We start from the raw sequence: 12,851 nt of genomic DNA on the forward strand, positions 1-12,851 counted from the left end.
TCTTTCAAATAAATATGCTGCCTATTGGCTCAGCCAGTGAGATTTGTCACACATACACATGCAAAATATATTTCAAAGACTTATGTCATGTAAGTTTTTAAAACTATTTCCCCTCATTGTAACTTTCTGGCAATTAAGGCTACTGATTTACGCGATAGCAATTTAATCTATTGTCTTGAGAATCAGACGGATGTGACGTTCTGTCTTTATCTTTCCGTTTAAATGAACAATAGTTCCTGGCTTGTACAAAAACAAGAAATTTCAGACCAAAGCCATTCCAGTCCCGTCTTCTGAAGGAACATGGGAACAATGGTGTTGTAGGCTATAGGTGGCAACTGGAGGAGCTTCTTGTTCATGTGCAAGAGGAATCTCACACAGAAGAAGGTACATTCATTTCTAATTAAATCAGTGATAAAATTATAGAGGCGTATATACTGGCAGATCTCACTGATTGTATTCTGATTTGTTAGTAGCACCTGCTCTATTAGAATTGGGAGAAACTTCAAGTCTGCAGCTTAGAACAGACTGGGAAGTGGAAGGGGGCTGAAAAGAAGGGTTTTATACCCTTTTTTCTTTCTCTGCTTTGTAAAACTGAAGGGTTAACAAACAAAAGCAATATCTGATTCAGTCGCAGTAACACAGTGCATGCACTAAAAATACACTAGCAAGTGTGTCATCTGAGAATAATGCCTATTGTTTTCTTTACCATTATTTTGTAGTTGCATTCCCATGCAGTTGCCACTTCTTAGCTGGCTTGCAGAAGTAACAGCCTTATGTCGGACTGGCATTTGCAGCTTTATATTAGACCGAGTTTTATAATAGATCTTTCTTTTCCCGTCTTTTGTAAATAAGGCAAACTCAGCGTTTGTTTATGTGGCTATGAATTGGACCTCCATAATTGACATCAATAAGAAGTGTGCATCTGTAAACTGAAATCAGAATTTGTCTTTGCAAAATGTATTCTAGTCTTTAATTGGAGAGTTCTTTTTGGGAAAGGTGTGTCTCATCTTCTGGCATTGATATATTAAAGTATGGCATATTTAAGTCTCTCTAGTGGCTTATATGATCACTGAAATTAACTCACCTAGATGGAGCTCCCTACAGATTTCATCCATTAAGTGCTAATGTCTTGCCACAGAAAGCATCTGTAGTTCACCATCTGCATGATACTCATATCCTATTATTATATTTAAAGGTCTGGCAGTATAGGAGGTAGTTTATAGACATACGGAGAACAAAGGCTGACATTTTGGTTATAGAATGCAGGAGGCAACACTAAAACTGATTTTGGTGAATGGAAGTTTTCACCCTGGGTCTCTGATCTCTGCACAATTTCCTCCCTTCACTTCTTGCCCCTTATCTTGAGCGTATTATCACCCTGAAATCCGTGGATTATAAGCATGTGGTTGTAATGGCCTGCCAGCCAGACCTGTTGGCTGGTGCAAGATCTTTGTCTTTCCCTTTGTGGATGTTTGGGCAGGATGCAAATCTTGTGCAGCAGAGGTGGCTTCTACTGGGGCCATGTTAGCTGATCCAGTCTGGTGTGCTTCTTCCTGTCAGGTTGTCTGATAAATAATGCTGTGTATTGAAGGGCCTTGTGTGTGCGATGTATTAACTTGGATAAATTGGACTATGTGTGTACGTTGGGTTGCATCTCCTGTGGAGGTAGCCCACATTTCCCTGCAATGAGAAGTGAAAATGGGAACAAAGAATAGTTAATCTCCTAGATTACCTACTTTAAAGAAGCATGGGTGGGTAACTGAATTACGGTGAAGGTCTGCATGGATTACGGCTTTCTGAAATGTTGTAGAACCTCAAAAATAACTTTATAAAAAAAGGATAGAAAATGGTGAGTTGTTGTGAAACAGACTAAACACCCCAAACTAAGAATGTTCTAATCTCTCTCCTGATTTTTGACAGATGATCCTCTTGGCAGTGCTGCTAACAAACCTACTGCTGGCCACTGTAATATCAGGTAGGAAAACATGTTTACTTTCTGATGTCTAGGAACTATAATACACTTTCACTGTTTGTGAGATTTTTTTTTTTTTTCTCTTTTTGCTCATCTCATCCTGCAATCCTGGATCAGACAGCATTCTCATCATGCTGGCAACATCATTAAAGTTACTTCTTTTGGCTCTTTACCGTATACTGTGTTGAGTCACAAAGACTCCCTGAAGTCAGTAATGCTTGGATGAACAAACTATGGGGCTTTGCTGCTGCCCTATTGATTTTAATGGGATTGCAGGCAGGCACAAATGAATGAATGCATGGCATTCCTTAAAGGATCAGGACTGAAATTACCTATGCAAGTTTTGGGCCAGTAGAAATAAAGAGAAAGAGCCATTTCACTAACGCATATAATAAATAAATAAATAAAAAATCCATGCTTGATCCTATGGACTGTCATGCCAGACATACGGTCTGCCTAGAAGCTAGAGCTAAAGGTCTAGGACATGCAGTGATCAATGGTGGTAAATTCCAGCAGATAAATTCCTGAACTACAAAATGAATGTTTTACATTGCAAGTTACATTGTGTTTTGATATCCAGGATCATCAGGTTCTTTGCTTCAGGAGTCATCAATTTCCCGTTGCAGCCTTTTTGGGAATGATCACATCAAAACTTTTGATGGTTCTTTCTACAATTTTGCTGGGGACTGCAGTTACCTCCTTGCTGGGGACTGTCACAAGCGCTCCTTCACACTTTTAGGTGAGTCTGAGCAAGATACCAAGAAATAATAAATGCAAAATGTTGTAGGGATGTGGTATTGCCCTCGTGCTGGGTTCCATCATTGAGAAGAAAAGATAGGATGTCTTTTTGTCAGACAGGATGTCAGATAGGATGGACCACTGCATGAAAGGATCTTAGCGCCTTTTTTTTTTTTTTTCTTCTGAAAGCAGGATTACTTCTGAGGGAATTCTGTCACTTTGGCTTTTATTATCCCTTGGTAATATATCTCACACATAACTAAGCTGCCAAGGAATGGAGATTTTCTTACTGGCTCTTCTGAAGAAGGAAAGTGAGACCTTTTTTAATTTTGAATTTGCTAGAGGAATGTGGCTGTTAAAGCTGAGTACGGGAATAGGAGCTACACAACCCTGTAGAGCTAATTTTACCTGTATGCTAAATAGCTCAGTAAGAAAAATCTCATCCTGAAGGACAAAAGGCCTTTGAATTAGCAAGAGCCCCTGCAGCATTGTTCCTGGGGACGGGCAACAGAGATGATATGAGAACCAAAGCTCTATGTTACTTTCATACCAAACTCTTCTGGCAGATATTTGTATATTAACTAATAAGTGTTCTGTATTATTCATAGTTTAAGATGACTTTTTACTGACTATGAGTAAATTGAAGTAAACTGATCCCATAACTCTGAAAAGGAAACATATACCAATTTAAATAATTTTCTTCCTCAACGTAAGCAACTTGGTACAATTTTTTTGTATGTAGAAGAACCCACCAGCATATGTGAAGTATGAATTGATTGCAGTATTTTATGTGATCAAATAAATCTTAAAAGACCCTCATGAGCAGAGGCTTTATTTTTTTTTATTGGGCACATAAGCATGGCATAATCTATTTTTGATGCCTATCAGCATACATGTGTGGATTTGTTTTGGTTTTGGATAGGTGGCTGTGAAGTGCAATCTGCATTGCTGAGTAAAGTGTCTAGGTCTGGGCAGAGCTGGCTACCTCAGAGCAGGAGGTCCAGAATGGGTGGCGCATTGTGCAAGGAGCTGCTGTAAAGTCAAAGCTAGACAATGGGCAAAAGCAGAGAAAGGACGATGTCTAACCCCCCACCCTCTTCTCCCTCAGAGCCTAAGAAAGTGGTCTCCATCTCTGTGCTGCTCCTTTTGAAAAATTCAGAGTTGCTCCCTAGTTGGATAGCCAATATTGGCATCCACCCCTTAAAGACCAGTTGAGGTGGTTAAAGGGCTTATCAAGAACAAAGATATCCAGGCTCTGTTCTTCCATCAGTTCAATGGATTCAACCGCCTTCTCTTATCACTGAACCTATGGGTTGTTCTTGGAAGGAAACTAGGAAGGGAAAGAGTAGGGCAGATCATCAGGCCCATCTCCTGTGGAAACTCCTCCAGTGTGCATGGTAGGATGGAGAATTCACTGGCTAGAGACAGTAACAGGGAGAGCGTGAGTCCACAGCCAGTGCCAGGTCGTGTGCCTGCCAGTGGTTCATGCCAGCCCTCATCCTGGGACTATCTGTTCATTTCATGTTAAACAACTATGGGATGAAATAGATGGATGGCTCTTGAAGATGTTAGATGATACGCTCCCAACCCTGCAATGTGTACTTGCAAGTTGTCCTCCTGAGTCCAGAACTAACAATATTTGCTTATGTCTCATCTCTTCAGGTGACTACCAGGATGGGGAGAAAATTGGTTTCTCTGTGTATCTTGGAGAATATTTCAATCTTCGCTTCTCCTTAGATGGAGGTGTTATGGAGGAAGACAAAAGGTACCTGTGGGAATGACAAGTATTCCAGCAGAAAAAACGCGATGTTTTTTGTGTGTCATATTCTGAGAAATTCCTATTTTTCTTCACAGGGTTTCCATACCTTTTGCCTCCAATGGCATATTTATAGAGAAGGAGACAGGTTATTATAAAATATCCAGCAATGAGCATGGCTTTGTGGTGAAGATTGATATCAGTGGGAATATTCAGATACTCCTTCAAGAAAAGCACTATAATAAGACCTGTGGGTTGTGTGGCAACTTTAATAAATTTGCTGAAGATGACTTCAGAACTCAGGAAGGTAGGACTATGACTAACTGACTGTATTTTAATGTACACTCTGCACACCTCTCCTGATGGGTGATTCAACAAAGATTTTGCTGATCCAGCAAAATGTTTCCACAAAACCTGTCAGGTACCTCATCTTGATGCACCGAAAAGCTATCTGACTAAGTTCTTTAATCTTCCTTTCTCCTGAAAGGGAATTGCTGTCACATCTCATTCCTGAGCAAAGCCTAGAAGTCTGAATTTAATGCTTTTAGAAACCTTGAATCTTGAAATACAAAGAAAGCTACAGGCTAAACAATGCACAATATAGCGTGTGGGGAGACCGACTGGGAGAAGACCCAGCAAAAAAATGTGAAGAATACTCATTGATTCAACTTCTAATTTTTCACAAGTTAGACCTAAGTGGGAGTAAGAATAGATAGTGTTGCAATAGCAGCATATTAAATCCTGGGGGTTTCTGCTGGCGGTTTTGTACTTGGATTTGGCATGGGATGCTGTTCTATAAAGTGGTTACCTTTTAATGATGTTTCCCTGTCCATATGGGCTGTTGGGTTGGAGGTGCACCTTATATCACAGCAACTCCTAATGAAAGGGAGAGACAAGACTGCTTTTGCTGCTCTATTCCCCTTTATGCAAAGTCTGCCAGTGTGGGTGAAGACTAAGAGTTTTGGAAAAGCACAGAATATGACTTTGAAGGACCGATCTTGATTTGTGGTATTTCAGAGTGTTTTTTAATTCTTAGCACTTACCTGAAGAGGAAAGGTTTAGAGTAAAGTTAGTTAATACATTAATATGTTAAATTGATAAGGTAAAGTATGTATTAAATTATATAGAAAATAGAAAGGGAGACAAAGCAACTTGGAGAAGAGCCTGGCAGTGCTCCAGAGATGTGTTTTACTGACACTTGGGATACATAAGCATAGCTTCAATGTACAGGAAAAAAACCCGATTTCATAGTATCTTAAAATGATTGATCAGCCCTTCAGCAATGTAAATAATAAGAAACAAACTCAGCTCACAGAATTGCTTGGCAGGGCTTGCAATGAGTGTGTTGAGATCTGAAGTTTACATCTTTTTCTCAGGACAATACGTATGAGTGAGGCTATTATAAAAAGCAGGAGCAGAAAAGGAGACTGTATTGCCTTGCACTTTTCAGATGTAGAGGATTCCCTTCTGCTGCTCATGTTTAAATGTGTTTCATGCTGTATTTGTTTAACATGCCTGAGACTGTATCCTCCCTCTTAAAAAAAACAGTGCTTTCATAAACACAGATTTCTGAATGTAATGAAATACATGACAGGGTCACTGCTTGGAAGAGTCAAAAAATAATAGAGAAGGTGGCAGAGAACATGCATAGCTTTTACTGTGCGATGAAGGCCCTGACTTCTGTAACCTGCGTGGACATACAGATCTGTGCTTTTAGCCTGAAGAATAGAACCGTATCGCAGCAATTCTGCCAGTTTTTTACTCTGATACAATAGACCTTTCATGTAAACTAATTTAGAAGGAATTAGAATTAATTATGTTTGAATTTGTTGCATCAGTGAGGGACGTCACTACACCCACACATTGTTTGTCTCCTTGGCAGGTCTGCTAGCGGGGTGGTTCATATGAGCTCTTCTTAACTTGCTCCAAGTAAAACCAGTTTTTGATTAATTCAGACTTTTTTTTTTTTTTTTTTAAACTGCTGAAGATAACTTCTAGGTGAGGGGCAACACAAGCAGCTGGGAGAGGCAATGTTCTTTAAATGAAAGATCTAGGCAGCCTATTGGTAGCCTATGAAGCAGTTTACCCTTTTCTTTCCACGGCAGTTTTTATTTGCTCTCCTTTTAGCCTGATTAGATCTCATAAAGGTCAACCCAACACAGGATGTGAGCTTGGTGTAATGACTTAATGATCTGAGGGCACTGAAGGGTTACCTTAAGGTTGCCAGCAGACTGAACTCTCTCCTTGATATGTCCATTGCTTCCTGTTAAAATCTGGGCATATTTTGATTTATCAGATTTGGCCCTTGGTTCTAATCTGTTAAATATATTTCTGGTCAGGATTTGTATTGATAATAAATACAGTAAGATCTTTGAGCTTCAGAATAAAATGCAATGGAAGCACAGCGCACAAAGGAAAAAGACAATGATCTAATGTTGCCAAGATTATGGGCTCTCATCTGGAAACCCCCGGGGAGCACTATGCAGATCTGAATGTCAGAGTCAAAGGAAGAGAGATGATGCTAGAGGTTATGCATCAGGTATTGTGATATAGCCAATGAGCTTGTCAGAGAGCTGAGATGTTTCAAACCTTCCTGGAGGTTTTTTTAAAGGCTGGGCAGGCACCTCAAGATGTACTAGCCTTTAAACCGCTTTGATTTACACTGAAATGGTAAGCAGTCTGTTTGCTAACAGTCCTTGCGTGGTAGGAGGGGAGCCTATAAGAACCACTGTGATGGAAAGAGGCCTGCAGCTGAAATGTTTTTTTCTTCTGTCTCTCAGAGACTGTAGCTCACACGGTTTAAAAGCTAATGCAGTAGTTCTGTGTCATCTGCCTGCGTAAGAGGAAACTCATGATTTGATGATCCATTTCTAGGGCTTCTTTGTGGCACCATAGGACCAGATCCCAAATTTGTGCAGAAGTCAGAGTTGTCATGCATAGAATCTAGCCCATAAATGCAGTCTTTCATGTAGCATCATACGTTTTGTCACAGTTTCAACAAAATGGCAATGTTTATGCTGAAAACAAATGAAAACATGATTTTTCTGTATTTTCGATACAAAAAAAAATCGTGGTTTAATAACACAGAGGGTTGGTTTGGTTTGCCATGGTTTGCTCCTGAGAAAGTGGATTATGATATAGAACTTCATTAATTATATTTGGATTGTTTTGGGGTGGTGGTGAAATAAGAGGCAAAGCACCTGCTGTATTATTGGACGTTATTTACTCACTGTAAGTGGTAATGGAGGCATGAAGGAAAGGGTGTTTAAACTTAGTGAACAATGTGTAATTGTTTTTCTTTTCTCTTGATATAGTCATACTCATGTTTTATAATTTATTCAATCATGCACTATTGTCATGGCACTCATGACTCTTCACTATGTTTTGGTGTGGAAACGGAGAGCTGATAGTCCAATTAGAGGATAACACACATCACTTCTGTATACACTTTTGATGCTCACTTATTGAGCTCCTGGAGGTCTAAGTGATGTGACTCAGGGTATGACACCCTAGCAAATTAACATTGGTAGGACCCAGCTTTGAAGGTAGTGGCCTTAGGCTCTTGAACCTCAAAAAAAACCCAAACTCTCCCCATTAGGTTTCAGAGTTGCAGACACACACTTTCATTCAGGCAGAGGATGGGGTGCTGAGTCACTCTCATTGACATAGTTGGTTACTAAACTAGTTCATTCTGCAGACAAGGGCTCATGTCCTGTCGAGACTTACAAACAAGATTGATTATGTTGTATGTGGTTGCTTGTTTGTTGGATATGGCAGTAAAAACAAGCCACCTGCCCCTTGACAGTTTGTTCTCACACTTTAAGCATAACTAAAATATAAAAAGAAAGTTCTCGGAAGCTTTCCAGGTTTTTTTTGTTTATTTTTTGTTTGTTTGTTTTTACCCTAGATGCTGATAAAGGAGTTAATTTCTCCTCTGCTTTTTCCTGCCAGCTAGGCTCTGGTCCCTTATAGCCATCCTGTGAATGCTTCCAAGACTTGGTAATTGAACAGGCTGTGCTTTCTGACATGATTGTACACTTCTATCTGGTTGCCAGTCTTTGCTCATATCAGAGACATGAAGTTGAGTCCTTTCTAGATGCTCAGATATCTATTTGGCAGCCTTCAGCCCGTGACATTTGAGGTCTCATGAGCATTTTACAACTGGTGATCCAAAACATAGGCCAGAAGAGATGACTTACGTAATACTATGCAGAAAATCTGACAACACGGGCAACTTGATCTTGAAATCTCCTCAGGGGATGTGCACATGAGTGAGTGGCCAAAACCCCATAGCCTTGCAGCACGTTAGTGGTCAAAGGGCATGCTCTTACTTTGCAGAAAGTGTAAGGTAATTTCTCCCCAATGAGAGAGGTTGCAGTGCAAACTCACGGAGCTTATTTGTGTGCCCGTGGCCTCAGTCTTTGCCTAGTACTCTTACCGTTGAGCTGTCTCACAGTGATACTGCTGCGATAGGCGCTTGGGTGTCTACGTCATCATTGAAGTTTATTTGTGCAAAAGAGCTCATTCAAGTCCAACACGGGGATATTATTCCATCATTTTGTTATTTGTGCATGTTACACATTCTTAGCATTATGGAAGAAAAAAAACCCAACCCAAATTAATCCAGCATCCCATTATGCTTTTCTTGGCACTGGCAGGAAGCGTGTTTCTGGGAACGTGTCTCCAAAATTACAAAGACACTAATGATAAAACAATACCCATGGCTAATTTTGGATAAAAGCTTGATATTCTGAGCCTGTTCCAGCTGTCAGCAACACATTCCAGCCTTTTAAGCTGCTGAAATACAGAATATATGATATATGGAGAGTGAATATAGGTTAAAAAGGTACAAGCACACAGTATCTGCAAGGAAAAATCTGATGTTTCAGGTAATGTTTTCGTTCCAGAAGTAGTATAAATGGATATGACTGAATATGCAACTTCCCTTGTGTGTAGTATCTGTTATCAAAAGCTTTTAAAGCATGTTCCAAACTCACAGTGATGGTAGTGCAGATAATTCCCCCCGCTGCCCCCCCCCCCCCCCCCCCCCCCAAAAAAAAAAAAGTAAGCAGAAGTTTTGGTCATTCTGAAATCCAAATTTCTTGGCATTTTAAAGGATATCAGTAATATAATTTTAGGCAAGTTTAAAGTTTTTGTTTGGCTTAAGTAAATAATCTCACTTACTTTCTTGCATTTTAATTTGAAAGCAAAGGGAATAGATTCATAAGGGAATTTAGCTGTCATTTACAAACAGTACAGATGAAGACGACTTGTTTTGTACCTGTCTTCATTATATGCCATTCATCTGAGATGCCAGAAACCTGCATTCATACCCACTCTGCTTTATTCAGAGTTTGGAATCAAAGTTAAGACATTTTTGTTGTGAGGAGCGTGCCTTCATCACTGGGCTGTAGAGTTTTGGAGGCAGCTTTTTCCCCTCTCTTGTGTTTAATATTATTAATTTTATACTAATTGAACCAGAGAGAGCAGGAAAGGCTTTGTAGCCGATGACTTCAATATTTCATATCATTAATTTGGTCCAAACTATGGATCAATTTTTGGTCAACCTTGCCAATAGTTTTGCTTGTCTGGAACCATGTACTAAACCATGTAAAACTGTGTAAAAAAACAAACAAACAAACAAAAAAACCCAAACCAAACAAAACCAAATCAAAAAACCAAAAAAACCCCCAACCCCCTAACAAACAAAAACCCCCCATTGCTTGGTAAATAACTAATGTGTGAAAGTTTACACACTTCTAGTCACAGTATTGTAGTGTCTTGCACAAATTCTTGCATATATTTTACAGATGAGTTAACAGAGCCTAGCAGAGTTAATGTGATGGGCCTGTGGCCATATGAAATATCTGCAGGAGGTCCAGGGAGGGAGATCGGGGTTCCTGCCTCTCGCTCGCGTGCCTTGAGTGTAAGATGGTTATTGCCAACGCTTCGCCTTGCCTGACGGTCAGTCTCAAAGTAAACAAACGGCATACCAGTTTCAGATTTCAGAAGGAACTGGTGATTTTGCAACCCAGATATCATAGTGAACACTGATTTTTCTGTCGAGAGTGAACATCATCTATCTGAAAATCGATAAGTGAAAGCAACTGTTCTGACCAAAAAAAAAAGGGGGGGGGGGGGGGGGGGCAGGTTGGGGGAGGAAGACACTTGCCCAAAACATGTCAGTGTGGTGTGTGGTTTTGGTTTGTTTGGTTTGGTGTTTGTTTGGGGTTTTTTTGTTTTGTTTTGTTTTTCCCTCTCCAAAGAGCCAGAGACATGAGGGCAGCAGTTAGAGCGCTAAAGTCAGTCCAACAGAACGGCCCTGGAGGGCCTACCCGCTGCTCAGGCGGTTGGTGCGCGGCCCTCTCCTGAGGGACGTTAGCAGGGTTATCAAAGTGGTGGGATGTTTCTGTGACATAGGGAGAAGGTGACATTTGGGTTGTGCTTTAATAGCTACCTCCTGAACCCATCTTGTATCCTAAAAGGAGACTGCACGCTAACTAGCGGCCTGGGGGTCTCAGCTGTTGAGCAGCCAGTTTGCACACCGGTATCAGTCTGTACCATGGCCCACATCAGGCACTGGTTCTTCAGGCACTTGTCTTGTGTCCAAATGCTTTGTTTTCATTACATTTTGTGACAGCATCTATTTTCAATGCACTTCCTGCAAGATTTAGACAAAACAAGTGCTTTAGCAAAAACCCCACCCAGGCTGTGCAGAGGGTTTCTGGGTGTAGGGCTCTGATGAGCCCTGGTTAGGAATTGTTTCTCCAGAAACTTGGCTGCTTTAGAGAAAGAAGAAAAACCGCACGTGGAAGGAACAGAAGGAAAACAAAACTCTGCTGTGTAAGAGAGGAGGGCAGTCGTGCTGCAGGGTGGGTGTGCAGTGACAGCGTAGGCAGCTGGGATGCCCAGCTGCTCTGTTAATAGTATCACCTGCGTGCTTAAGAAACCCCACTTTTTTTAGGCTGTTTTTGTTGTGTTGTCCCTTGCACCGCCTTTCCTTTCCTACCCCCTCGTGTCCATCAGCAGAAGGAAATGAAGGTGTCAGGTGAAAGGCAGCAGTGGTGGCAGGCACTCCTCCCTCTGCCCGGAGTGGTCAAACATGCCAGGGACAATTCTCCCTCACCGCTTTTCTTCCTGAAGCCTCATTAAATAGATGAAGTATTTGAGAATCACCACACTGATCGATAGGGCATGCAGCACAGAGTATGGGTTGAAGAGTCCTCTCCGAAGTAACCCTCTGCAGAAATAACCCCATGACCTAAATGGGGCTCAGTGGTCCCAGAGTCACTTCATAGTTTCACATTAGAGCTCTTCTGATGGTCAGTGAAACCACCATGTCCAACTGCTTTTCACCTTTCCAGGAGTATGGAGTGCATCTTACTGTGTGTTTGTAAAGCTGCTCATTCAAGGAAAATACAGGTACTCTGAAAATACAGGTTCCACTGAACCTGTATTAAGGGAGGTAATTAATGATATTCAGTGAAATACTGTGCATCTTTAGTGACTGCGTTGTTTAGTGTTGAGGACAAAGTTTCTGGGGAAAAGGGGGCTGGCAAATGTCCATGCAAAGTTTTGCAGCACTCTCATTTTAAAGTCGTAGTGCCTCTCCAGCCCTTTATCTGTTGCCATAGATCACTTAAGGCTACACTGGACAAATCACAGGAAAAATACACTGTCAACTGATCTCTCTTCATTCATTATTATCCTAGATTTTTAGTATCATATGTTGAGGAGGCTTACCTGGGGCAGGACCTTGAGCTATTGAGCAAACCCAAATGGATCAAGTATTGCCTGTTCCAAACGGCTTGTAGCTTAAATTAAGGGCCCCAGGACTTTGCAAGGAGGAAGAACTGCTCTGGCAAGGTGTTGGCAAATCACTCATGCCTGTGGAATAGTCTGCTAATATACAGACAGGCATTGACAACAAGAGGGTTTGAAGAGCAGGTTTAAAAAAAAAAAAAAAAACCAAAAAAACCCCCACAACAAACCACCCCAAACCCACAAAAGTTTTGAAATTATTTATTTTGAAAAAAATTTACTTGAAAGGATTAAGCAGAAGAATTAAAATAGTATAATACAAATGTTGCATAAAAGAACTACATAAGAGGTATAAATTTACAAGCATCACAGAAGAAAAAAAATCTAATGGAGGGGGAGAAATGAAAAAACAGGTGACCAGCATTTCAGGGCCAACAGTTGTCCCAACCTTCAAATCTTAACTTGTGGGTAAATGAGGATCTGGTGGTACCTGCCAGTGGGAAACTCAACATGGACATGCATTCAGAGCCAGAGGAACACTGCTTCAGAGTGGAGCCCATCTCTTATTTTGTAACTGTTAGTGTAAGACTGCATTAGTGCAAACAAAAGGGGATGTATTTAGTT

General features: G+C 40.8%; 1 protein-coding gene across 1 annotated transcript in view; it reads left to right on the forward strand.

Moving 5' to 3' along the window:
• The first annotated feature begins 280 nt into the window (after positions 1-280).
• The window catches only part of VWF (von Willebrand factor), a 147,965-nt gene continuing 135,394 nt past the window's right edge, over positions 281-12,851 (forward strand). The window contains exons 1-5 of the mRNA XM_076345119.1: positions 281-384; positions 1,921-1,975; positions 2,553-2,711; positions 4,373-4,475; positions 4,565-4,773. Of these exons, the coding sequence (XP_076201234.1) occupies positions 355-384; positions 1,921-1,975; positions 2,553-2,711; positions 4,373-4,475; positions 4,565-4,773 (556 nt within the window). The 5' untranslated portion in view covers positions 281-354. The remainder of the gene's footprint in view (positions 385-1,920; positions 1,976-2,552; positions 2,712-4,372; positions 4,476-4,564; positions 4,774-12,851) is intronic.

The sequence above is a fragment of the Aptenodytes patagonicus genome, chromosome 1, assembly GCF_965638725.1.
Source record: "Aptenodytes patagonicus chromosome 1, bAptPat1.pri.cur, whole genome shotgun sequence".
Taxonomy (NCBI): domain Eukaryota; kingdom Metazoa; phylum Chordata; class Aves; order Sphenisciformes; family Spheniscidae; genus Aptenodytes; species Aptenodytes patagonicus.